The 25,495-nt window shown below is 42.6% G+C and overlaps 1 protein-coding gene across 8 annotated transcripts in view; it reads right to left on the bottom strand.

Annotated features, from left to right (window-relative positions):
• Window positions 1–25,495, bottom strand: part of APBB2 (amyloid beta precursor protein binding family B member 2) — a 167,327-nt gene that overhangs the window by 32,522 nt on the left and 109,310 nt on the right. For all 8 annotated transcript variants that reach the window (XM_081019951.1, XM_081019947.1, XM_081019946.1 and 5 more), the window contains 2 exons: window positions 14,661–14,807; window positions 12,898–13,025 (listed from right to left, as the gene is read on the bottom strand). In XM_081019951.1, the coding sequence (XP_080876077.1) occupies window positions 12,898–13,025; window positions 14,661–14,807 (275 nt within the window). The remainder of the gene's footprint in view (window positions 1–12,897; window positions 13,026–14,660; window positions 14,808–25,495) is intronic.

The raw sequence follows: 25,495 nt of genomic DNA, 5'->3' as shown, positions 1-25,495 counted from the left end.
CTGCAGTTTGTTTGATTTCTAAAGTATTAGTTCTCTCCTTCCAGCGCTGTAAAAAGGTAAAGGTAAAGGACCCCTGACAATTAAGTCCAGTCGCGGACGACTCTGGGGTTGCGGCGCTCATCTCGCTTTACAGGCCGAGGGAGCCTGTGTACAGCTTCTGGGTCATGTAGCCAGCATGATTAAGCCGCTTCCGGCGCAACGGAACACTGAAACCAGAGCAGTGCATGGAAACGCTGTTTACCCTCCTGCCAGAGCGGTAACTATTTGTGTACTTGCACTTTTTGGCATGCTTTCAACCTGCTGGGTTGGCAGGAGCTGGGACAGAGCAACGGGAGCTCACCCCATCGTGGGGATTCGAACTGCTGACCTTCTGATCAGCAAGTCCAAGAGACTCAGTGGTTTAGACCACAGCACCACCCACGTCCCCTTTCCAGCGCTTTATACTACATAATTTCGAAGATACAAATGGTTCACTACTGTTCAGGGCCAAAGCCTAGCAACCCCCCATGAAGAATTGCCTGGCTTAAGATAATAAGTGTGCTCTGAGAAACTCTCTTTCTGGAGGAGAGATTCTCATTGAACTGTTTCTCTTCATTTCTGCCACTGTTAAAACAGATCTACTGTTTAACAAATGAGAGCCTGCCTGCCTGCTGCTGAAAAACAAACCTTTATTAATGTACAGTTACGCGGATTTCTGACCTGAATGCGCTATAAACATTGTTTGCAATCCCAGACATTGCAATCCAACAAACAACAAGAGCCCCACTGCAAGAATGGCTGTCATTATAAGATTTTTTTGTTGCCGCAGATTCAGTACGAGATGTCCATCTCATGCCAAATAGGGCTTTTGTTTTCAACTGTAAACTTTCACTTCCATTGCCTAGCCTACTGCCACAGTCCTTTGCTAGAGTTGGCTTTAGAGATGCTCCTAAAGTCCTTCACAAATCTTGAATCCCCTCCAAGTCTTACAAGGCTGCTAAGCAGGCTTGTTAATATTCCTCTCGCGTTTCTTCCCTTAAGCCAGAAAGCAACAGTGACATGTGTTAAACATACTAATTTTAACTCTCAAACTAGCTGTGCAGGGACACCACTGACTCAAGAGGAGTCCCATTTCTTTTTCAGTGGACAGTGATACCTTGGAAGTCGAACAGAATCCGTCCCGGAACTTCCAAAACTTTGGAAACCAAGGCGCAGCTTCTGATTGGCTGCAGGAAGCTCCTGCAGCCAATTGGAAGCCGTGTCGGAGGTTCAGCTTCCAAAGAACGTTTGCAAACTGGAACACTCATTTCCGGGTTTGTGGCATTTGGGAGCCAAAATGTTTGACTCGCAAGGCGTTTGGGATCCAAGGTACGACTGTATTAGACTGGGTAGTATTACATGCAAACATCAGCGGCCAGCTATGGCCTATTGGTCTGATTGGGACCCACGCCTGGGCCTAAGCATCTATTCCTGGGATGGAAAAGCAAATGTGGGCCACAGACATAATGTAATTGTGACATACTGTAAGTGCACCAAGTGGTTGCCTGCATCTACAGAAGACCACTTCCTTCAACTGAAAGGTGATATGGCCTTCATTGTACACAGCCTTTTGTGTGGAGCAGCCATGTTGCATTCGGAACATATAAGAGGAGTGTGCTCCCACCCAAACACCATGGAAACATGAACCCCAACTTGAGTAAGAATCAAACCCTATCCATGGCTATTAGCTAGTAATAAAATCCAAATTTCAGCGTGATCCATGGCCCTGCAGCCACAGATGTTGTAGGGCGATGTATGGATGGACAGTTATCTTGGTAACTTGTAACAAAAAGAATGTCTTGAAAACCAAGCGAAAAGACCCCATGAGGCTTTTTATTTATTTGTTTGTTTATTTTAAAAAAAGAAAACTTAAGTTGTTTTTTTATTGCATTCCCCCAAAAAAGCAATCTTCAGCAAAAATTGGGAAATATGTCTTATACCTATAAAACATCAAAACCTATTATGTACAGTGAGGGGGGAAAGTATTTGATCCCCTGATAAATTTGCCCGTTTGCCCTCTGACGAAGAAATGACCAGTCTCTCACAGCTACAATAAACCATTAAAATTATGGACTGGTCATTTCTTCATCAGAGGGCAAACGGGCAAATATAGCAGGGGATCAAATACTTCCCCCCTCACTGTATTATAATCCCACCCATGTAAACCACAGGCCAGGCCTTTCCCCAAGGGTCCTCTGACTCCTCTGGAGGGACTTTTCAGGAGGCACGGAGGCTGGAGTGAGAGAAGGAAGCAAGGAACTCACTGCGTAACTGGCTTCTGCTTGCACAATCCCTGGATCCAAGCTGCTTGGGGCAGAGGAATAGGCAAGTATTGTTCTTTTATTAATTAGCTAAGAGCCTATGAGTATGGCGGGCTGTGAATACTGAATCTCCAAGATTTCTAACCTCCCACTCCTCTGCCTCTATTCAGTCTCCTCGTCCTGCCTATCATCCAGTAGATCTCATCAAGTCTGAAATCTACAAACAGAGACAAAGGAACCCTTGTTGCAACAAGGGAATCGTTCAGTGTCTTTGCATCTGACTGTTTGATCACACGGAACTTTCAACAGTGATACCTGACTTTTTCTGCTCAGTAGTTCAAAACACTGAGCTCCTTACACGGCGTGTTTAGGTTTAGAGATGAATTAAGGTAGAAAAGGCCACGATTTCTCCTTTGATAAGCTTCTGCAGGGTTCTCCAGTATCACAGTGGGTCTTTGTTACTTTTGCAAGTCAGTTGGCTACCCAAGTGTAAGTTGGCTACCCACTGGCTCACTGGTAGATGTCACAGCCTGAATTGTCAGAGAGGAAGACATGAGCCATGCAGTTGGCACACTGGGGGAAACTGGAAAATCTCCATGGTCAGAAGCAGAGGCCAAGAACCAAAAAACCTGGCTGGTCACTGATGGGAAAAGAGACATGACCGAATGGAAGCTTTTTCTGATCCCAGTGCTTTTCTTCAATGGAAATACTATGTTTTGACTCAAAGCATGAATGAAGGGACTTGTTTTGCATCAATAAAATAACTTGAGGATTGAACACAGCAGGTGAACCCCCTACTGAAATTATCCTTCAGAAAATGTTTACTGTACCATTTAAATAGTCAGATGAGTGTATGTGTTTTAAGGGACTCTGATGCATAAAGATGGATGGTATTTCATTAGGCAATCTTGTATGAGATATATAATGCAGGCCATTTTTTCAGGTTCACTAAAACACAACATTATTCATGCAGAAATCATTTGTGACTCATAGAATTGTTATTTTTTTTGCCATCTAGCTAATGCATCAACTTAAGTAATTTGAATTTTTATGCTGAGAAATTAAAAACTGAAATGAGACCTTAAGTACACGCACACAGACAACTCCAGTCATCAAATGCAATTCAAGAAAGAGATTTGTTGCCAGAGGGCACATCGCGTTGAATAGCATGAAGCATCAAAAGTCCCTCCCCTTGTGGAAGCTCAGTTATGGAAATGGGCCGACACATAATCCTCACGATTATGAGCCTGGAGTTAGAACATGTACCTATCTTTCAAAAACGTAGCACTAGAAAACAATTTTCTAACAATAATCCAGATCTCCTACTGTATGCATTCATCATATAAATGCTTTAAACATCTTAAACATAACAGACATTCAAAGGAATTCAAGGGCATCCATTATTTAAATATATGAATGCATAAAAAGAAGACTGAAGCATCATGCTCTTGTTATATGTATGTGTTTCATATGTGTGGCCAAACTGGGTGGCTTCCAGCACATATAAATGCATTATAAAACATCAAACATTAAAAACTTCCCTTAACAGGGCTGCCTTCAGATGTCTTCTAAAAGTCAGATAGTTGTTTATTTCCTGGACATCTGATGGGAGGGCGTTCCACAAGGCAGGCGCCCCTACCGAAAAGGCCCTCTGCCTGGTTCCTTATAACCTCACTTCACACAGTGAGGGAACCACCAGAAGGCGCTCGGTGCTGGACCTCAGTGTCCGGGCTGAACAATGGGGGTGGAGAAGCTCCTTCAGGTATACTGGGCCAAGGCCGTTTAGGGCTTTAAAGGTCACCACCAACCCTCTGAATTGTGCTCGGAAATGTAGTGGGAGCCAGTGTAGATCCCTTAAGACTGGTGTTATATGGTCCCGGCGGCCACTCCCAGTCACCAGTATAGCTGCTGCGTTCTGGATTACAGTGGTACCTCGGGTTACAGACACTTCGGGTTACAGACTCCGCTAACCCAGAAATAGTACCTTGGGTTAAGAACTTTGCTTCAGGATGAGAACAGAAATTGTGCGGCGGTGGTGCGGCGGCAGCGGGAGGCCCCATTAGCTAAAGTGGTGCTTCAGGTTAAGAACAGTTTCAGGTTAAGAACGGACCTCCAGAACGAATTAAGTTCTTAACCCGAGGTACCACTGTAGTTGCAGTTTCCGAGTCACCTTCAAAGGTAGCCCCACGTAGAGTGCCTTGCAGGAGTCCAAGTGAGGGATAAGAAGCACTCTGGTGAGACAGTGCACGGGCAGGTAGAGTCTCAGCCGGTGAAGCATATGGAGCTGCTAGACAGCCACCCTACCCTGGATACAGAATTGACCTGCACCTCCATGGACAGCAGTGCATCCAAAATGACAATTAGGCTGTGCACCTGGTCCTTCGGGACACAGTTACCCCATTCAAGACCAGGGGATCCTCCACACCTGGATGTTCTAGCAACACCATACTGTATTAACTCATACTTTTCATCAGTGTTTGAAATCCAGGGTGTACATTATTTTCTCACCCCACTGTCTTTTATTGTTTACAGTTGTTTTCAAATTATTGTATAGTGTGTTTTTAATATTTTGTTGCAATCTACACAGGGAATGTTTACTTTTGCGCAGTCGCATGAATCTAAGAAGTGACTAAGAAGATGTATGGCAAGACACAGAAAAACTAACCATGCCTGGGGAATCATTAAAAATTGGGATAATCATAATTTTGGAGAGAGAACCCCACCCCCGAGATTAACACACTCATCTAGTCATCTGTGGTGTGTAAGAATTATCTGTAGGTGAATAAGCAAGGAAGCACTCATAAAAGTGGAAATGTTATTTTTGCCTTTATCTCAGCTTTCTTAAGTGCCATAAATCCTATACATCCTATACCCTTTTAAAATGTGGCTCTTTTCTGGGGTGTGTGTGTTGTTTTTATTCTGATTATATATGTTGTGATTTCTTGTGAGGCTTCCGGGTATAGGGTGGTATATAAACTCAATAAATAATAATAGTAATAATAATAAATATATAATAATAATAACAAATGGCTACATAGGCAGGTACGGACATGGACCTGACATTTTGTGAAAGGTTTTCCTAGGCTTCTTATAGCTGTAGCTCAAAAACCGGATTATAAAAACAACAGAAAGCATTTGTAGGCAACTGCATGTTTCAGGTATAGTAGGTTCAAATAATGGAGATTCTGCAGCTGGGAAAAGAAAGTGAAGGCCAGAGCTACCCATGCCATATCCCACTCTTATGCAAGGGACAGATAAAGGCAGGAATTGGCACTGCACACTAACATTTCTTGACGTACTGGCCCTAGCAGTGGGGTAACAACACTTGGACCTGCTGCAGGCTGCAAACGTCTTGGGCCAGCACTAGTGACGATGTGAATCATGGCAGAAGCAGACTAGCTTCTCTTCAAATTACACGACTGTAGGAAATGCAAGCCAGTGTTGGACAGACTCCAAATGGAATGCCATATGCAGCATATTTGATATCCGTAGGCATATTAATGTGAACGACGACCAAGTGAGTCATAAACAAATTACAAAGTGCTAGGTTTATATTATTCTCTATAAAAACCCAGGTTGTAGTTCATGAATGTTCTGACTTGCTTGATTGCTATTCGATAATAAGTTAAATATTCCGAATGCAAATTAGGTTACAGGTGCTATTTGCACTAAACCGCAGGGCATTCTGGCAAGCAGTTTAAATAATTATCTAGGGGCCTCTAAGCTAGCCAATTAGTGTAGCCCATTGAATTGAAATAAATTTCTAACTTAATTTATGTCGTTTTGTTGAATGGCAATGTTACAGTAGCAATATATTCTAAGCTTTGGACAGAAATTATTGATTATTATTTAGTTTATTATTATTGATTATTATTTAGTTATTAAACTTACACTAATCTGCTCTTCATGCATTGGGTGCAGGAAGCCACTTAGGTACAGCAAATTATGCTTGTCAATACTAGTTTAACTGCAGGGCCAACCTCTTGCCTACCTCAGTCAGGCAGCCAGACAATCGCTGCTCCTTGCCACCTCTGAAATGGATGCATGCAACTCACGTGGTCATATCATCCAAAACTCATTTTGCCACTGTTTGGCAGCCAGATGGTACACTACAGCAGGAGGGACGTGGCCCAGCCATGTTCGGCTGTTGCTTACTAACATATGGGAACCCTGCAAATTCAGTTTTCTATATAAAGAAAAGGGGAACACTGCCAACAAAACCAACACCCCCTAAATCCAACCCATCATTATGCTATGTTCTGAATTATTTATATCAATGTTGCAGAATGCAATAATACTTTACTATCTGTGGGCATTCAATATGGAGACCCAGTTCAAAATTTAATGGGAAACTTTGGCTTAATAATCTACGCAAAAATGGGCTTACCATCACTCTAACCAATCATGGTGTAATGAACCAAATTGGTGCGTACAAATTTGTCTCCTCTTCTGCAGGTGAGGTGGAGGGCCCAATCCACATACTGCGTACTAGCCACAGAAAATCCTATGAGCGCTGTTGTTGGCTAAACATGGATGCTATAAAATGGGACAGCTGTCCCCCAAAGAGCCCTGAATATCCCCTTTCCACTGACATCATGGGCTCTAAGGGCATATAATGGCATTTTAACATTTGGGACTTAAAACACTAGGCATCTTATATTGAGGAAAGAAAAATGTTGCATGATTCTTAATTTTCTCATTGGTTTTGCTTGTTCAATTTCCCCAGTTTTTCCCTTGTTGCATTTTCTTGCTTGGCTTTCTCCTTCAACAGAAGCCTAGTGCTAGGCTTTGGTTTCTTACAGTTATTCCCTGTCATTCCCTATTATTTTAATTCTGCCGAGTTATTTTTCTTAGCTGTTTTTCTGTCGCTTCTTTCCTCTGTTGGGTTTTCTAGCATTATAGAAAACCCACTTTCGTGGGATTTCTTTTATGCTGTACCCTCTTCTTCCTTCCTGGAACCATATTTTTATTCCCTATGTCTCCCCAGCTGTGTACAACGAAGGGTACACAGCAAGAATAAACAAAATCACTTCAAATTAGGAGTGCAAAAAATAAAACTATAAAATTAGAACCAGGGAGAGCTGTATTTCAGCTCTATGCACCATGTGGCAAGAACCATGGGAAAATGGATAGATGATAGATAGATGATAGATAGATAGATAGATAGGTAAAGGTAAAGGGACCCCTGACCATTAGATCCAGTCGTGACCGACTCTGGGGTTGCGGCGCTCATCTCGCTTTATTGGCCAAGGGAGCCGGCGTACAGCTTCCGGGTCATGTGGCCAGCATGACTAAGCCACTTCGGGCGAACCAGAGCAGCGCATGGAAACACCGTTTACCTTCCTGCCGGAGTGGTACCTATTTATCTACTTGCACTTTGACGTGCTCTTGAACTGCTAGGTTGGCAGGAGCTGGGACCAAGCAATGGGAGCTCACCCCGTCACGGGGATTCGAACCGCCGACCTTCTGATCGGCAAGTCCTAGGCTCTGTGGTTTAACCCACAGCGCCACCCGCATCCCTTAGATAGATAGATGACACTTAAATATATTTAATGGCTTGAGTACTGTTTTGCTACGCCATAATCGTTCCAATAATATTTAGCATTGCTATAAAGCTTTTTAAGTGTTTAGAAGCACTTCATATGCCTGAGCTTCTTGAAATACATGCAACCACCCTGTAAGGCAAGTATTTTTATTCCCATACTGCGATTTTTCGAGGGATTGTGATCCTAATTGCAATCAAGGAGGTTTTTGTTTTTTTTAAAAGTCCTCTCTATTTAGCACCCCAGTCCATCCCTAGTTTCCTCTTATGCAAGCAAGTTCTGTGTTCATTTCCAGGTAAGATTTATTCCCAGTATTCAAACGCCTCTGTCTCAGGCAGCCCTACGGGGTTGGCGCCTACAGGTACACAAAAGAGAATACATAGGATGTGCACAATGAACCTCTGGGAATACAACTTTTTAAAAACTGTCCAGGAGTCAGCTTGACAGGAAGGTTTATGGGGAAAGGGAAGCAGCAGCCAGAGAACTTCTACATTAAAGGAAAAGCCAAGTCCCATGAGGCAAGCAGGAAGGCAAAGTGAGGGCTGGACTGTCACTTTTTTTTAACAGAAAGCCCCAGTGGGATAAAGCAAACCATCAAGGCCTATAGTGGACTATGACCTAGTTTTCAAGTGGATGAGAAGCAAAAGATAGAGTGGGGTTGGGGGAGGTGGATGGATTAATGTGCACATGACATCTATTTTGGAGGATGCAAATTTTCCACTTGTGCTCACAGCAGAGAGGAGAAAGATGAAGGAACAGTGTGTGAGTAAATCTTAGCTCTGCCACATTTCCTTGCTAATATCCACCTGCCAATTTTATATTCCAAAATATTTTGTTGCACGCATGGAAGCTGGGGGAGAAAAAGCAGCCACGGCGGATAGTGAACAAGTGCCACACAATCAACAAAAATAGAAAACTAAGTGGGAAAGAGAATAAACGTTTTGTCGCTTTCAAATAGAGTCTGCTCCTTCATGACTGAGATGGACGACGGGTCGTTTCAGCTGAAGGAAAATGCACAACCAAGTAGCCTTTTCTTAACCAGTGGCAGTTGCAGATAGAACAGATCTGACAAAATATAACTCATAACCTGGATTGTCTCTTAGGGCACAATTCTGTCAAAGGTCTTCTTTAAGGTTGGCTGCAAATGTAGCACTGACCCTTCCCACAAAATGTGGTGTGCAAATTAGGATGACCCACTCTCTCCAAGCCTTTCCTCACTTTTCTTAATGTGAGGTACCACTGTAGTCCTCACTGGGCTGTTGCAAAAAGATCGTGTCATCCGGAGGAGCCTTGGCTGCCTAGATAAAACACTATAGCCCTCCACACCTTTACCTGGGAGTAAGGCCCACTGAACAGTGTGGGTTTCTTCTGAGTAGACACTCAGCGATCGCCCTCTCCCGCTGGAAAGAAACCAGGCCTGCTCCAAGAAAATGCACATAGCCAAAAGAAGAGCTAACCCGCCTCCTAGAGGGCCGCTCCCTTACCTGCTTGTGATTGGCCAAACAGATAGCCAGCCAATCAGGATTTTTAAAAAATAAAAATGATTTCCCCCCTTTTCTTCTCACTTCCCTCTGGGGTCCCCATGTCTCGTGCTGTGTCCCCCCCCCCCCCCCATTTATGTAATTTTTACTTGTGGCCTCCTTGAAATATCCTGGGGTGCCCCGGTTGGGAAAGACTGGAGTAAATCATGAAGCATTTTCTTACCAAGCTACTGTGGTAAAAAGAAGTTAATGCTGGAGTCCAAGATAACAGCTTAGTGTGTGCCTAGAGAATTATTAATCTCCCAGAAGGCTTTTCTGCCTCGTGCACTAGCAGACATACCCTTAGATTAAACTCCCATCAGTAGATCTCTGTTTTTCATCAATCTTTCATTAGCACAAGGCTTAGAAAATCATCTGGTCAGGTACCATTAAAAGGCTTTTCATCTTCTAAAGAGAAATCCAACCAAATAAATTACTACAAGGAAGTCTGATAAAAAAATAAAAATCAAAAAATCCAAGGACCTCAAGATAGCAATGACTTTCAAATAACTTGATATTCAAGAGGTAGGAGCTGCTGCATTAGTCATCATAATTATTGTCTACCTGACAATGAACAGGAGAGAACCCTTTCGCTAGCAAGGGACACGTGAGATGTTCAAAAGCGACTCTTTGCTGTTCAAAGCAGTAGGCAGGAGAAAGACTACGGTAAGCGCATCATTCCCCCCACAGAGCACTTCGCTGATGCAATTTGTCTCCCTTGTTCTGCCATGTTGCAGCTGCTCGTGGCAGAGGCTCTGGTTCCCATACCCGGGGGCCTTGCTGTTTGTCATGCTTCTGTCCCTGATCACCAAATACCTAACTTGCTAGAAAGAGTCATGTGCGGGAGTCCACAAAATATAATGGAAAGACTTGTTCTAATTGCTTAATTCTAAATTTAGCCTAGATGGTGACAGCAGCCACAAAATTAAAAGACGCCTGCTTCTTGGGAGAAAAGCAATGACAAACCTAGACAGCATCTTAAAAAGCAGAGACATCACCTTGCCAGCAAAGGTCCGTATAGTTAAAGCCATGGTTTTCCCAGTAGTGATGTATGGAAGTGAGAGCTGGACCATAAAGAAGGCTGATCGCCAAAGAATTGATGCTTTTGAATTATGGTGCTGGAGGAGACTCTTGAGAGTCCCATGGACTGCAAGAAGATCAAACGTATCCATTCTTAAGGAAATCAGCCCTGAGTGCTCACTGGAAGGACAGATCCTGAAGCTGAGGCTCCAATACTTTGTCCACCTCATGAGAAGAGAAGACTCCATGGAAAAGACCCTGATGTTGGGAATGATGGAGGGCACAAGGAGAAGGGGACAACAGAGGACGAGATGGTTGGATAGTGTTGTCGAAGCTACCAGCATGAGTTTGACCGAACTGCGGGAGGCAGTGGAAGACAGGAGTGCCTGGCGTGCTCTGGTCCGTGGGGTCACGAAGAGTCGGACACGACTAAACGACTAAACAACAACAACAAATTTAGCCTTCCCAGTCTCCCTCTGCCTCTTCCTATATACAGCATATCCATGCATGTTGAGCCACTCTCTCAAACCCAACTCTTTTCTCCTTATACTAATACCCCGAGGCAACAAGCAAGCACCAGAAGTTCCCACCCCTCTCTTTCCTCTATTTGCTGGACACCTGTCTTTAAGTTTCAGGCCAGAGACTTTAAGGAATCAGTCATGGCTCCAGGCTATGCTTGCAGGCCTATTCAAGCAACTCTCCTTAGTAAACTCTGGTGAATCTGGAGGCTTGTCTTCAGGCAAAAAGCAGGAGACATTTCAAATGAAAGCCGAAATAATTCAACAAGACTTAACAGCAACAAAAAGTAGGGGTCATTTGCACTACTCTAAATATTTTACAGGGAGAGCATCTGTCTGATACAGTGGTACCTCGGGTTAAGAACCTAATTCGTTCTGGATGTCCGTTCTTAACCTGAAACTGTTCTTAACCTGAGGTACCACTTTAGCTAATGGGGCCTCCCGCTGCGATTTCTGTTCTCATCCTGAGGTAAAGTTCTTAACTCGAGGTACTATTTCTGGGTTAGCATTTGTAACCTGAAGCATCTGTAACCCGAGGTACCACTGTATAGGTAAAAGGTAAAGAACCAATGGACGGTTAAGTCCAGTCAAAGGCAACCATGGGGTAATAATAATAATAATAATAATAATAATAATAATAATTTATTATTTATACCCCGCCCATCTGGCTGGGTTTTCCCAGCCACTCTGGGAGGCTTCCAACAAAACACTAAAATACAATAACCTATTAAACATTAAAAGCTTCCCTAAACAGGGCTGCCTTCAGATGTCTTCTAAAAGTCTGGTAGCTGTTGTTCTCTTTGACATCTGGTCGGAGGGCGTTCCACAGGGTGGGTGAAACTACTGAGAAGGCCCTCTGCCTGGTTCCCTGTAACTTGTGGCGCTCATCTCATTTTCAGGCTGAGGGAACCGGCGTTTGTCCACAGACAGCTTCTGGCACACCGGAACACCGTGACTGGAACACCGTGACGGAGAGCACGCGGAAACGCTGTTTACCTTCCATACCTATTTATCTACTTGCACTGGTGTGCTTTTGAACTGCTAGGTTGACAGGAGCTGGGACAGAGCAACGGGAGCTCACCCCGTGGCGGGGATTCGAACTGTCCACCTTCTGATCAGCAAGCCCAAGAGGCTCAGCGGTTTAGACCACAGTGCCACCCACATCTCTCAGTCTAATATAAGGCCTGTAGCTCAGTGGTAGTGCATAGGCTTAGCATGCAGAAGGTCCCAGGTTCAATCCCTGGCACCAGCAAGTAGCAATGGGAATGTCCTCCATTTGAAACCCTGGAGACCCATTGCTAGGGATAATGCTTTTCTAAAACGTCGTTTTTTTCATTGTCCTTTATTGAAAGATTTTTGGCAGAAGGTACTGGAAACTATCAACAGAACTCTATGGAACAACCTTACATTTACAGAGCAAAATATCCTCTTGAATTATACCCAGCACATGGAACCTTACAAAAGGGCAATACGAGTGGACTTTCCATGCCTTACCACAGCAAAAAGACTGATACTGATGAATTGGAAAAATAAAAATGCGGCTCCTTTCTACGATCGGATTGAAGCCTTATGCGAACTCGCAACATATGAACAACCTGCATATAAATGCAAACTTGCCATGAACAAATTCAATAATATTTGGAATCCATTCTTACAAATACTGTAATTGGTTAAGATGTGGTAAAGTACAATAACAACCTTGTAAAGTATACAGTTTTGGGTTTCCACCCCTCCCCTCTTTATTTTCCCTTCTACACGGGTCCTGTTTCTCTTTTTCTTTTTCTCTCTTTTATTTACGTCTCACCATGTTAGTGCACATATAATTATGTACTTTTTGAACTTTCAATAAAGATGTTAAAAAACAAAAACAAAAAGAAAAACATCTTGTTGTGAACAACTATATGATAGAAGCGATAAAAGACAACATTTATTACTAGGATGCTGTGTTTCATCTAGAACGCAAGCATTCTACAGAAGCGGATTTTAACATCATAGAATAAATGTATTCCAAACTCACCGGCCATTGTCGCGGCCTACACCCCAGACTCGGATGCTTACGATGGGCTGTGAATGAAGAATACTGCGATCCATGGGGTCAACCAAATTTAGCATGTCGTTCTCCAGGATAAGATACATGTCCTTTCCCTGATGAAGTGAAGAGCAAAAACAGCTATAATCTCTTACTCACTCAAAGAAGTGTTTGCCCCTATGTAATGCTAATTCAGGTGGCTTTGCCCCACCACGCAAGATGCTACTAAGAAAGGCATTTGCGGGATGCTTAAGCCTTCCTCCACCCACTTAAGTCTCTTCCACCCTTCCATATAATATGAGAACGGAGGGTTAAAGGAAGCACCATCTCATGCAATGCGGTCATTATTTATAAATTATGACCATGGCTGCTAATGCAGGTGGCTTTAAAGAGTTAGGCAAAATCATTGGGGGGGGGGGACAGCAGGAGCTATGGAGCCTATGTTATCTCTGGATAACATGCTTGAAATGAGCAACAAGGGTGAACTTACACCCTTGGACTACATGGGATGCTTGTAATTCTTATGTTTTTATAAAAGGGAAGCACCCGTATTACCTTTTCAACTCAAGAGACCAAAGGTTCTGAACCCCCTTGTAACCATACTGGCCTCTGATTACAGGGGGACACGACCCAAGAGCCCCTTCCTAGCACTTAACTTGTCCTGCACTTTGGGAAAGGAAAGAGCCACTGCTGACTCAGATGCACCTTCTTTTTCCTTGCCAGAGCAAACAAGGCCATTGCTCCAAACTACCGTATTTTTTGCTCTAGAAGACTCACTTTTTCCCTCCTAAAAAGTAAGGGGAAATGTGTGTGCGTCTTATGGAGCGAATGCATGCTGTGCAGCTATCCCAGAAGCCAGAACAGCAAGAGGGATTGCTGCTTTCACTGCGCAGCGATCTCTCTTGCTGTTCTGGCTTCTGGGATTCAGAATATTTTTTTTCTTGTTTTTCTCCTCCAAAAACTAGGTGCGTCTTACTGTCTGGTGCGTCTTATAGAGCGAAAAATACAGTAGCTGTTTTACTTCCTTGTTCTTTCTCGACAGTGGCTGCTTTTGCCGAAACATGAAAGTGCAGGAAAAAGCAGGTGTCACCGATAAAATACCAGAATTATTAGAATGGAGAATCAAATTTCTTGACTTCGCAGAGATGGCAAAATTAACAGAATCAATTAGAGGCTACTCTAATCAAAAAATTAATAAAGAGTGGGAATGCGTTAAGGAATACATGAAAAAAAGTCGCTGCTGGAGCTTAAAAATCAATATGCAAAAGTTTAAAAGGCACAAGGAGATAAGATAATAATATATTAAGGATGGAATAACAAATAAAGTGAATAACGCAACAATAACAAAAATAATAGTAGGTAAAGAAGATTGCACACGGGTGGAGGGAAGTATTGGGCTGTGGGGAAGGGAGGTGAAGGGATTAATTGAAACTGTTAAAGATTGGTATAGGATTCAAGAGATTAAAATTTTCATAAAGATTCTATAAGGAAAGCAGCAAGAAATATCAAGTAAAGGTATTGGAGAGGATATAAGTGTAAATGAAAACATGAGACTTATGGTTTTGTTACATATGATTTTATTTTGGAGTTGCCTGTTTATTTTGGAGTTGTTTGTTGTATATTATGTGAATTATTTTGTATATTATGTTGTATATTATGTGAATAAAATCATAAAGAATGCGATTTAAAAAAAGAAAAAGCAGGTGCCATTAGAGAACTGGGAAGTACGATAAGACAGAGAGATTTCTTACCTCTCCCCAAATGCCAACCGTGTCCCGTATATCGTTTTTACAATAAGAGAGCTGTCGGATGCAATTGTTCACAGCAACGCTGCTTTTCCCAGGAGCCAAATCTTCCTCTGCCATTTCTACCCATCCCAAAGAACGAACCGCAAAGCACTGTAAAGGAATAATGAAAAGGAGTGTTAACCTTTTAAGTCTTAATGGCCTCCGCACGATTGTGTCATATTTTATTTTATGCAAACCCACATTTATGTTGAGGACAGCCGGTCAAGCCTTTATACTGTCGTCATCTTTTGCTCAACAAGGCAAGTTGAGAGTAGAATCATAGAATTGCAGAATTGGAAGGTACCCTAAGGGTCATCCAGTCCAACCCCCACCCCCTTTGCAATGCAGGAATTTCAACACACGGCCCATCATCAATTTGAAGCCATGCTGGACTCTGCTTAGCTTTGCAAATGTGCTAGCAGTTTTATTGCTGAACCACTAGAACAAAAAATATAACTTTCAAGCCGTTTGGCCCCAAAATGACAACTAGCGTATTTTTCGCTCCATAAGACACACCTAGTTTTTAGAAGAGGAATGCAAGAAAAAAAATATTTTTAAAGGGAGCGCTGAGCAGAGCCTGTATGCATCCCAGGCTCTGCTCAGTGCTCCCTTTCACGAGCCGCGTGGAGCTTGTGTGTGGTGCTTGCAGGCTTTTCCCCAGGAGGGAGAAGGGTGCACGGCTCCTGCGGGCTTTTCTACAAGGTGGGGGAATTCCCCCACCTCCCGCAACAGCCCACAAGAGCTGCACAGAGCGTGTGTGTGGCTCTTGGGGGCTTTCCCCACCTGCCTCCCACCTGCATTCGCTCCATAAGACGAACACATGTTCCCTTACTTTTTAGGAGGGAAAAAGGGCGTCTTATGGAACGAAAAATACGGCAAGCCTTCCGTTTTGGCGGCTGTAACCCTTGTTTCAGGAGCCATTTGGTGCCAAGCTTATATACCAGAGTTTCTAACTTTGCTGGGAAATCAGTGTCAGGACTGCAAAAAGCCCTACCCACCTTAGATAGCAATGACAATCTGGGATTGGGAGCAGTGTTCGGATCTCTCATTGTTCCAGGCATATTTTGCAAGAGGGAATTTCATTAGAGTGAGCAGTTTCTGAGTTCTGGGCACAGTATTGAACTGAAGATTTCAGATTAAAACTGCAGAGTGGAAGGAAAGGAGGACCTTTTCCTTCCTCCCCACTTTCAGCTACTCTCTGGAGAATGGAGAAGAGACTCTCTTAAGAATATTAAGAGGATGGGCAGGGGAAGGACTAGATTATGTAAAAAATGAACATAATATTTTAGCTCCAGTTCATTCATTTTCAGCTTTGTATTCGTGTTATAAAAAACACATCCATTCTGTTGTTGTGCCCATAACCTAGGTTTAAGGTGATATTTAGCTCCTAGCTTTCGTATCTCAGTTCTTAACACTGATTGGGAGAGATCTCACACCTGTGTTTTAAAGAAACATATGAGCAATACAATCAGGGAGAGAGACCCAAAGGTGGGAAAACCATCTTTTCCACTGCCTTGCCAAGCTCACCCTGGCAGAGTAGAAGAGGTGTTTTTCTATCCTAAGGCTAAGAATATTTTAAATCCATGTTTCTTCTCCTCTGCCCTACCCACCTTTTGCTTTTACCAAAGAACTCTGAGAGGGTGATCTAAAATAATCCTATGGCCCTGAGACACCCACCCAGGGACCACAGGACTGCAAACCTTGCTTTCCGTATGAAAACTTAACATTTTATAATACACTTTACAAGGACGGCTGGACAAAGAAATACAAATTGCAAATGAAATTGCGTTTGAGAGAACCGGACTTATATGAGACACCTGTCACAATCTTTTACAACACATGACAGTTGATTATAAATGATAAAAACGGAAGGAAGCCGAACTAATGCAGTCGCTGCAGCTTGGGAAAACTGAAGACATATGGCTCCTTTGGCAAGTGAGAGAAAAATGCTAGAGTATATTATTAGTAACTCTAGCTTACTATAAAGAGTCTTGTGGCAGGTAGGCAACTAACAAATTTATTGATTACATCATAAGCTTTTGTGGACTAATAAATAAATCACTTGGTCTTTAAGGACTCTTAATAGTCTGTTGCAGCAAAAACAGAAAAATCATATGTGGTTTATGACAAAACTGGTTATTTCTTCAAACTGTAAAATTCCAATAAATTATACATGTAGTGGTGGAGCATAGACTGAGAGAACAAAGGAAAATATGGAGAATTTAAAGAAGTATTTTGAAGAAATCAAAACCTTTCAACCCACTCTTATTTTCTTGCCCCTACTGCCTAGGGGCAAATGGGGATTGTCAACCTGAGAAAGTAGCCCATGTAGGAGAAGGAAAACTCTGATCCTAAACCTCTGCTGCCTTGTGGGGCATCTTTGGGAGAGGAAGAGGCTAAGGAGTAAACCCTACACAAATCCGGAGTGGCGTCCCTAAGGCCTTGTACACCTCCTTCCAGCAACTCCACAGATAAACTGGTGTCAAACATATTGCTATGCTTTCCTTTGGACCACATCAGCGAGGCCAAGAGCAGAGTCTTGTCATCTGGGCAGCCCAGGACTTCCATGACCACTGCCTAGGCTTGCGCCCCAGGGAGTTCACCTCGGTGGTGCTAACGCAGCAAAAGCAACACAGGAGACTGGTTACAAGTTACCGGTCTCTGCAGCCACAGCAGGCGCCGTGATTCTCCAGTGATTTAACTTCACTCCTGGTGGTGCACTCCATTGTCTCTCGAGGAGGAGGAGTTTGGATTTGATATCCTGCCTTTTCACTACCCTAAGGAGTCTCAAAGCGGCTAACATTCTCCTTTCCCTTCCTCCCCCACAACAAACACTCTGTGAGGTGAGTGGGACTGAGAGACTTCAAAGAAGTGTGACTAGCCCAAGGTCACCCAGCAGCTGCATGTGGAGGAGCGGAGACGCGAACCCGGTTCCCCAGATTACGAATCTACAGCTCTTAACCACTACACCACACTGACAGATGGTTATAACTCCTTCCTTACCTTCAGCTCTCAAATAAATTTTAAAAACCCATCAAGGTGGGAAGAGAGTAGCTGCTTCCATTAGGCAGCATTCAACTGGATTGAAGTTGTCTTTTGGAAGCTTTAAACCAGTGGTTCCCAACCTTTTTTTGGCCACGCCCCACCTAAGCATCTCTAAAATTCTGATGCCCCCACCCTGTGACATATAATTCTTATTATTCAAAAAGTGAACTCCTATTCACGTGGAGGAAGCCTAAAAGGCCATTCACTGTTAATAACGCATTCTCAAATTTCCCCCCTTAAAAATCAAATTGCTCCCCTGTGGGGTGTGTGCCCCACGTTGGGAACCATGGCTTTAAACAATAGTATACACGCTATTGCTTACAATATGTTTCGTCTGTCTGACTCTTTGGTGTGAGGAGATGAAGGCAAAGGTGCCCATATCAGTGTAAACTGCAAAGCTCAGATACTCTCGCTGAAATAGAAAGCTGGCTCAGTGGCGGAGTAATAAAAATAAATATTTGGAGGACAATAAGCAGATCATCTGACATGCAGAAGCCATTAGGAATAATGCAGAAAGCTTGTTCCTTTAGGCGCCTCCTGCAATCCCATCTGCTAATGGTGCGCTGGAATGAGAAGCATAGAACAGAATATGGAAATAATTTTCCATGTGCTAAAGTTGCCTGACAGCACCGCCTATGATTTCCTTGCAAGCATATGGGTCAATCAGATAACGGTGGGAAGCTGAGAATCACCACAGAGAATGTCATCGGTTGTCACGACAAATATTTGCAGCATTCTGAAGGGTAGTCGGTTTTGTTTTTTACTTTTTTGGAACCATTATTTTCACAAATCGTTGGTATTAATTTTGGTTACTGTGCTCTGGAGGAAAGACTGGCAATGCAGCTACCTTGTCTTTATTCGTGGAGGGAAGGATCTGCCATCCCGCCCCCCAGCTCCTGACAGGAAGGTGTGTTGGTTGTAGGAATCTTAGTGGTGTTTCACTGCTGCGATATGTTAGCAACAAGGCATGACTGTGGATTTGCCCAGCTGAGATGCCTACACTGTCACTGCCGGTGGCAGCTGCTTCCACACAGCCCGGTGAAGATGTGAATTACGCCCTTAAGAGGTCAATTTTATTTAGATGTGTAGATTTTCCAACATATTGGTGGTACCTCGGGTTACATACGCTTCAGGTTACATATGCTTCAGGTTACAGACTCCACTAACCCAGAAATATTACCTCGGGTTAAGAACTTTGCTTCAGGAAGAGAACAGAAATCGTGCTCCAACGGCGCGGCAGCAGCGGGAGGCCCCATTAGCTAAAGTGGTGCTTCAGGTTAAGAACAGTTTCAGGTTAAGAACGGACCTCCGGAACGAATTAAGTACTTAACCTGCGGTACCACTATACCAAGATCCACAAAAATAATGTATCCACAAAATAATGTATTTTAAAATGTAAACACTCTGTGAATTGTCAGTATTACTAGAAGCATCCCTAACTATGCATTCAGAAGCCAGTGTGCCATAACAGTTATGAGTGTTGGTCTAGGACCTGGGAGACACGGGTTCAAATCCCCGTTCGGTCATGAAGCTCACGGGGCGACCTTGGGCCTGTCACTCTCTCTCAGCCTAACCTATTCACAGGGTTGTTGTGATTCTAAATGGGGAGCAGAACCATGCATGGCACCTTGAGCATCTTGGGAGAGAAGGTGGTATATGAATGTTAATAAATAAATAAAAATAACATTAATAAACAGAGTTCTAAAATACTGGAATCCCCCCCCCCCTGCAATTTCCTTGGGCATCATAGGATTGAGCTATTTGGTTCTCAGACTTCTACAGAATAATAAATATCTATCCATTTTGCATGACTGTCGTGAATCATGTAAAATACGAAGCATATTCTTAATTCTTCACTACTGCTGCCCCCCTGTGACTAACAAGCTATACTGTTGCCAGTATCTAGCATGCACTATGAATTCAGCAATCCTGCAGGGACCTTGAGTGATTTTAGCTGGAGTTCTGCTATAGATGCCTGCCCACGTCGCATAGCTTTGCAATATATCTATATATCTATATCTATATCTATCTATATCTATAGATATAGATATATCTGCCATGGGGTGGGGGGCTGGAATGCAAGGAAAGGAAACCTCTAAAGATTTTCAGAGCCAGAATACCTGAAGACAGATGGTTAGCAAGCCAAGGGAATTCCCAGGACTGCTAAACTGAAGGTTAGTGTTTTAGCTTTACATTTTTAAAGTGTTCCATTTTAAATTTAAAATAGACCCCTGCAGCTGATAATCTGGCCAATTTTTTTTCAAATCACTGTGTGCGGTTCTTCACTTTTTTAACTGGCCACCTGCAACCTTCCTTTCCTAGGCATTGGGGGGGGGCGCTTTGCTTCTTTAGGAGTCGAGCAGCTCAGCCAATGGCACAAAGGGAGACCCTTGGGATCAAGCAGTTTAGCCAATGGCAATCAAAAACACATCTACCTGTGGCATAAGGGTGGTTCACATGATCGCTCCCAAAACTTCTTTTTCCATTACCATTACTGCAATGCAATATAGATATAAGCCCTAGATTTCTTGGTAATGTTTATTTGAAATTGAAATATATTGAAATACTTGTACAATTTGTACTTGTACAATTTGTATACAGTGAGATTACATGAGCACCCCCCACTCAGCTCTCTTAGTCTTAATTCCCCTCGTTTACTGACGCATACCCACCAAACCCGAAAGTCAGTTGCCCTGTTGTTATCTTTTCATTCTGCAGCCTAACAGCCCACAGATAGAAGCTGTTCTTTACCATGTTGGTGCAACTAATCATGCTTCTATATCTTCTGCCTGAGGGCAGGAGATCAAGAAAGTGCCGGCCAGGGTGTGAATCATCCCTGAGAATTTTCCTCACTCTCCTGAGGCAACGTTCTTCCGCTATTTCATCCAGCGGATTCACGGGACAGCCCATAATATCTTGTGCTGTATTCACCACCCTCTGTAGGCACTACCTATCAGATGATGTCAAACCAGCGTACCACACCGTGATGCAGTATGAAAGGACACTTTCTATTGTTGACCGGTAGAAGGAGATCATCAGGTGTTGATTGACATTGTTCTTCCACAAGACTCTGAGGAGGTGGAGTCTCTGTTGGGCTTTCTTAACCACCTGGGTTGTATTTATTTTCCAAGTAAGGTCTTCACTGAGATAAACTCCTAGGAATTTAAAGGAAGAGACTCTCTCCACACAGCCCTCCCTGAGATACAGCGGGGCTAGTTCTCCTCTCTTCCTCCGAAAGTCCAACACCATCTCCTTTGTCTTGCTGATATTAAGGTGCAAGTTGTTCCCTAGGCACCATGTAATGCAATATAGATATAAGCCCATGATTTCTTGGTAATGTTTATTGATCTACCCGGTAAAGCATCCTGCATGCAGTTCTACCAAACAGAAATATTGGTTTTCATTTGCCCTGATAGCTTTGAGCTTGGGGGCAAAAACTAATAAGACTGAACAAGTTCCGCTAACCCAGAAATAGCACCTTGGGTCAAGAACTCTGCTTCAGGATGAGAACAGAAATCACACAGAGGCAGCAGGAGGCCCCATTAGCTAAAGTGGTACCTCAGATTAAGAACTGTTTCAGGTTAAGAACGGACCTCCAGAATGAATTAAGTTCTTAACCCGAGGTACCACTGTATTTAGTTGGAAGAAAAAGATAGAGCGATGTTATTTACTGTGAAATGTCTGTCATGATGTGCATTTCTTCCCACAGCTGTGAGCCACAAAGTCACAAATTCAAATCTCGCCTCTGAACCTGCCGTGAATGTATAAGGGGACCTTAGGCAAGCAACGCATTCTCAGCCTTAGCAGCCAACCACCAATATAGGTTATTGAAGCTGTCCTCCATAATATGGGGACAGCATCAATAACCTATAGGCGTTGGAAGGACTGCAATTTTGTAAAATGCTTTGAACACTCTGAAGAATTACATAAATGGGAAATATTTGTTACTACTATTACATAAACAATATGCTATCTACACATTTTTTTTCATCCCTTACCATGCAACCACTGCTCTGGAAAACCCTTGGTAGGTCCTGATCTCCCATTTGCATCTAAATACTATATATTTTAGAAAACCGCCCCTCTTATTTCACATGGAAAACGGTGGTTCCTTGTATGTACACTCTACGCAAGCCATTACATTATTTAAGAAGTCCTTTCATTACAGAACGCTGAACAGATGTATCTGAGGAGCTGCATTTAGGTCAGAAAATTAACTACTCAGGCATCACAATCTAGAGGACTCCTCAATCTGGGAGCAGAAGATTAAGCAATTTCCCCACTGCAAGAAAACGTATACACCAGCTAGACTGAACAATATTTAGAACAGCTTCCCCTGGCACTGATATAGAGATTAAAAACTAGAAAATGTCAAACAGATTGCTCATGCAAAAGGGGAGCGGGAAGGGAAGAGGCGATCCTTTACTTCTGTGGAGAACCAAAAAGATATTCATTTACTTGATTGGACCAGATTTAAATGGACCTTTTACCTTTGAGAAGTCCTCGGACTCTTTAATCTCATTAAAATTCCAAATCACTTAATCTGAAAGGTCCAAACATATTTTATTTTTTCCCATTTCACCATTTCCATTGAAGACTCTGTTCACAAATTAACATTTATTACTATTACTATTATTATTATTATCATTGTCATTATTATTAAGATGACCTCCACCATACAGAATCAAAGCAGATGTTTAGAAAACATCTGCACAATGAAAGGGAAGGCAGAATCAAAGAAGCTATGGCACAGAGAGCCAAATCTCTAGTGCTATGGCAGGTATTATTAAAACAGAAACGAAAAACTTGTTTTCATGAATAGCGTGCATCTACTTGCAGTTAAATATGTAATATTCCCTCTTCATTTTAACTGCGATGCTCTAAGGACTTTGAAACATCCCCTATTCCTTTCTGCTCTTCATGAAGGTGTTTTGTAGGTTGAATGATATCTGAAGTGGCATTTTACTGTTGCTGGCTTTTTTTAAAAAAAGCCAATGCAGGCCCTGAGCCACGTATTTACACACACAGAGAACTGGGCTGTCCAAAGGTGCATAACAGCAGACATATTTATTAAGCTGGGTTAATTGAAGCACACAGATCGCTTAAATATAACATTTCAAAAGGCTATGCATTTGCTGCATGTTTTAAATTTAAAAGCATGTCTCATATTTACCAACATTTTTATTTTAAAAAGATATTTTTAAAATAAAAATCACTAGCTACAGACCTTCACAGAATCAGCCACTGGGATATCAGATTTCCCAAATCATGTTTTAAGACAGAGGGCTGATTTAAATACAGCATTACAACTCACACTGCAGCCCAAACTCTTCAACACTCAAACCTGTTATTGATGTCGCTAGCAAACCTGTCCAGCAATATTTCATACAGACAACAAACCGTCAACAACAAGGTCACAAAATGTACCAGCATAACCCTTACCTCCACCTTCCTGATGTTGCCTGTATTTGTTTGTATAATAGTCAATATTTCTGTCCAAAAATGTGTTATGATTTTTTTTACAACTCTAAAAGATGTGTATTAAATCCACGTTAATTCCCTTCTAACTTATAACAATGCATGTTTCAAAATGTTTACTAATTCTGTCTTTTACTTTCAGTTCCTTTGCTAATGATCCCTAGCATGGAATTTGCCTTTTTCACTGACTGCTAGATATTTTATGGCACCACGAACGGTAAATATGTACTTTTTTTAGTGAGTGACAATCTCCTCCTAGTTGCCAGGCAAAGATTAACAAATGGTGGATTTCCCCCTGTTGGATCACAAATAGTTTACATAAATACATGTAGGCAGGTGGGCACAACCACTGTAAAACACTCTATAATTAGTATCTGACCCAGCATAAATTGGATAAAATATATGGAGATAATATTCATACATGTTAGCAATTTAACAGAGTTTTTCCACACGTTATGGTCCAACCAAATAATAAAGTCTCATTGGATTCAGATTTTTAAAAACCAATAACTAATGACAGTGTACAAAGTGTCATTGTGTCCTTTAGTTGCTATTTTTGGACTTATAAGATGAAGCGGTTAGAGTTTAACGCTTCTGACAGCAGCCCAAATAAAAACTGCAAAACAACAACAACCCAAAACTGGTGCAAGATTGAAGTCTCTAAAATGAAACAACGGATCACTAAAGTATGGCACTTTGCAAAGATCCAATCCAATTTGGTAATAAATAGGCCAAGTAAAATGAAATAATATCAATACCTAAAGAGGAATCTGCATCTGAAAAAGTGAGTTCTGGATTAGGAAAGCTTGTTGGCACCATTTATCCTTAAGGTGTCGCAGTACTGATAAATGCTCAAATTCCCTAATAAGATTGTATGTTCAATTGTAAAACAGCACTATGAACCCACTCCATATGTTTTCTCTGTCTTTCCCCTTCAAAACGTTGTCTGGAAAGCCTAACTCTGGTGTTAAAAAATCTCCCTAAAAATTAAGACACCACACGACTGAAGCTTTGGGTGGCATCCAAAGCATATATTTACTTTGAATTGTTTTGCATGTCGCTACGCTACAGCAATGGGCAAGTCCAAGCAGAGAGGTTGGCAAAATATTTGATGTTATACACTGGTAACTTCTATGGATTTGGCGAGGTCCGCATTTGTGGTCTTGGAGTCAGCGATGTTTAGTTTACCTTGGGAGCCAATAGAGACAACATGGCTATATATTCCGTTAGGACAGAAAACATACAACAAAAGAATGCACATATTGTTCAAAATGCCACTACCAATGTGGAATCAGTCCAAAGCACAGATCTGAAATGCATTAACTCTGGCAGCCCATGTAGAGGCCTGTCAAGCTCAAACTGCTCCCAAAATTAAATCTGACAGAGATGCTGTTTGGATTTCATCTTTCCAATTTCCCCCACCCCACCTCCCAGTGTACAGGATTGCATCAGATTTAAAATCCAAATCCTGCGGGAATGTGGATAACATTTAATTAGCTATATCCTCCTCTAAATTGCTTCTTCCTCTTCTTTTGCCTCAAGATTTATGCAAGGTTGCACAGTGACCTTTTCTAAAGTAAAATAGTCTTTGTATTCTGTGAAGATGTCTTGCAGATGTCCACAAGGTGGCAGCAACACCCATTTGCAAAATAAAATGCACTTTCTCTAAAATTCCTACATTAACTAGAACTTCATCACCCCTTCTCTGCCCATGCTGCTAGATCAGTTGAAGTCGGCCCTGTGGATAGAATGGCAGAAGCCAACAATAAGAGCACAAGCTGTTCCCCTGAGTAAGCTGGCCCACACCTTTTCTATAGGTCCAAACTAGAAACCTTTCCTCTGGGTCAACCTCAGAGTCTTTGGCTTTTAGAAAATCCTCTGCGGCAGGCGTGACCAGCTGCTGTGGGGAGCATCCCATTGTGCCCTCAAAGTTGGGCAGGCCAAGGCTCACATCTGCGCTCCCTTGTTTCGACCTCTCCCCCAGTTCACCTCCAGGCAAACAGGTTAAAATCAATTAAAAGTCAATTTAGATCTGCAGAGGTCCGGAAATGGCTGGCTGACCTGTGGCCATCTTAACCTCAGAGTCAGTTTTATCAGAGGAGAGGAAGGAACAATATGGAAACTGAGCTCGGAGAGCTGTGAAGAGCCATGGAATTGCCAGCCATAACATTAGAAATACCCTAAGTACGAAAGGGGACGCAGGTGGCGCTGCGGGTTAAACTACAGAGCCTATGGCTTGCTGATCAGAAGGTCGGCGGTTCGAATCCCCACAACAG

Source organism: Podarcis pityusensis (assembly GCF_964106645.2).
Source record: "Podarcis pityusensis genome assembly, chromosome: 9".
Lineage (NCBI taxonomy): Eukaryota > Metazoa > Chordata > Lepidosauria > Squamata > Lacertidae > Podarcis > Podarcis pityusensis.
The sequence above is the reverse complement of the archived record's forward strand: the minus strand, read 5'-3'. Positions and strand labels throughout refer to the sequence as shown.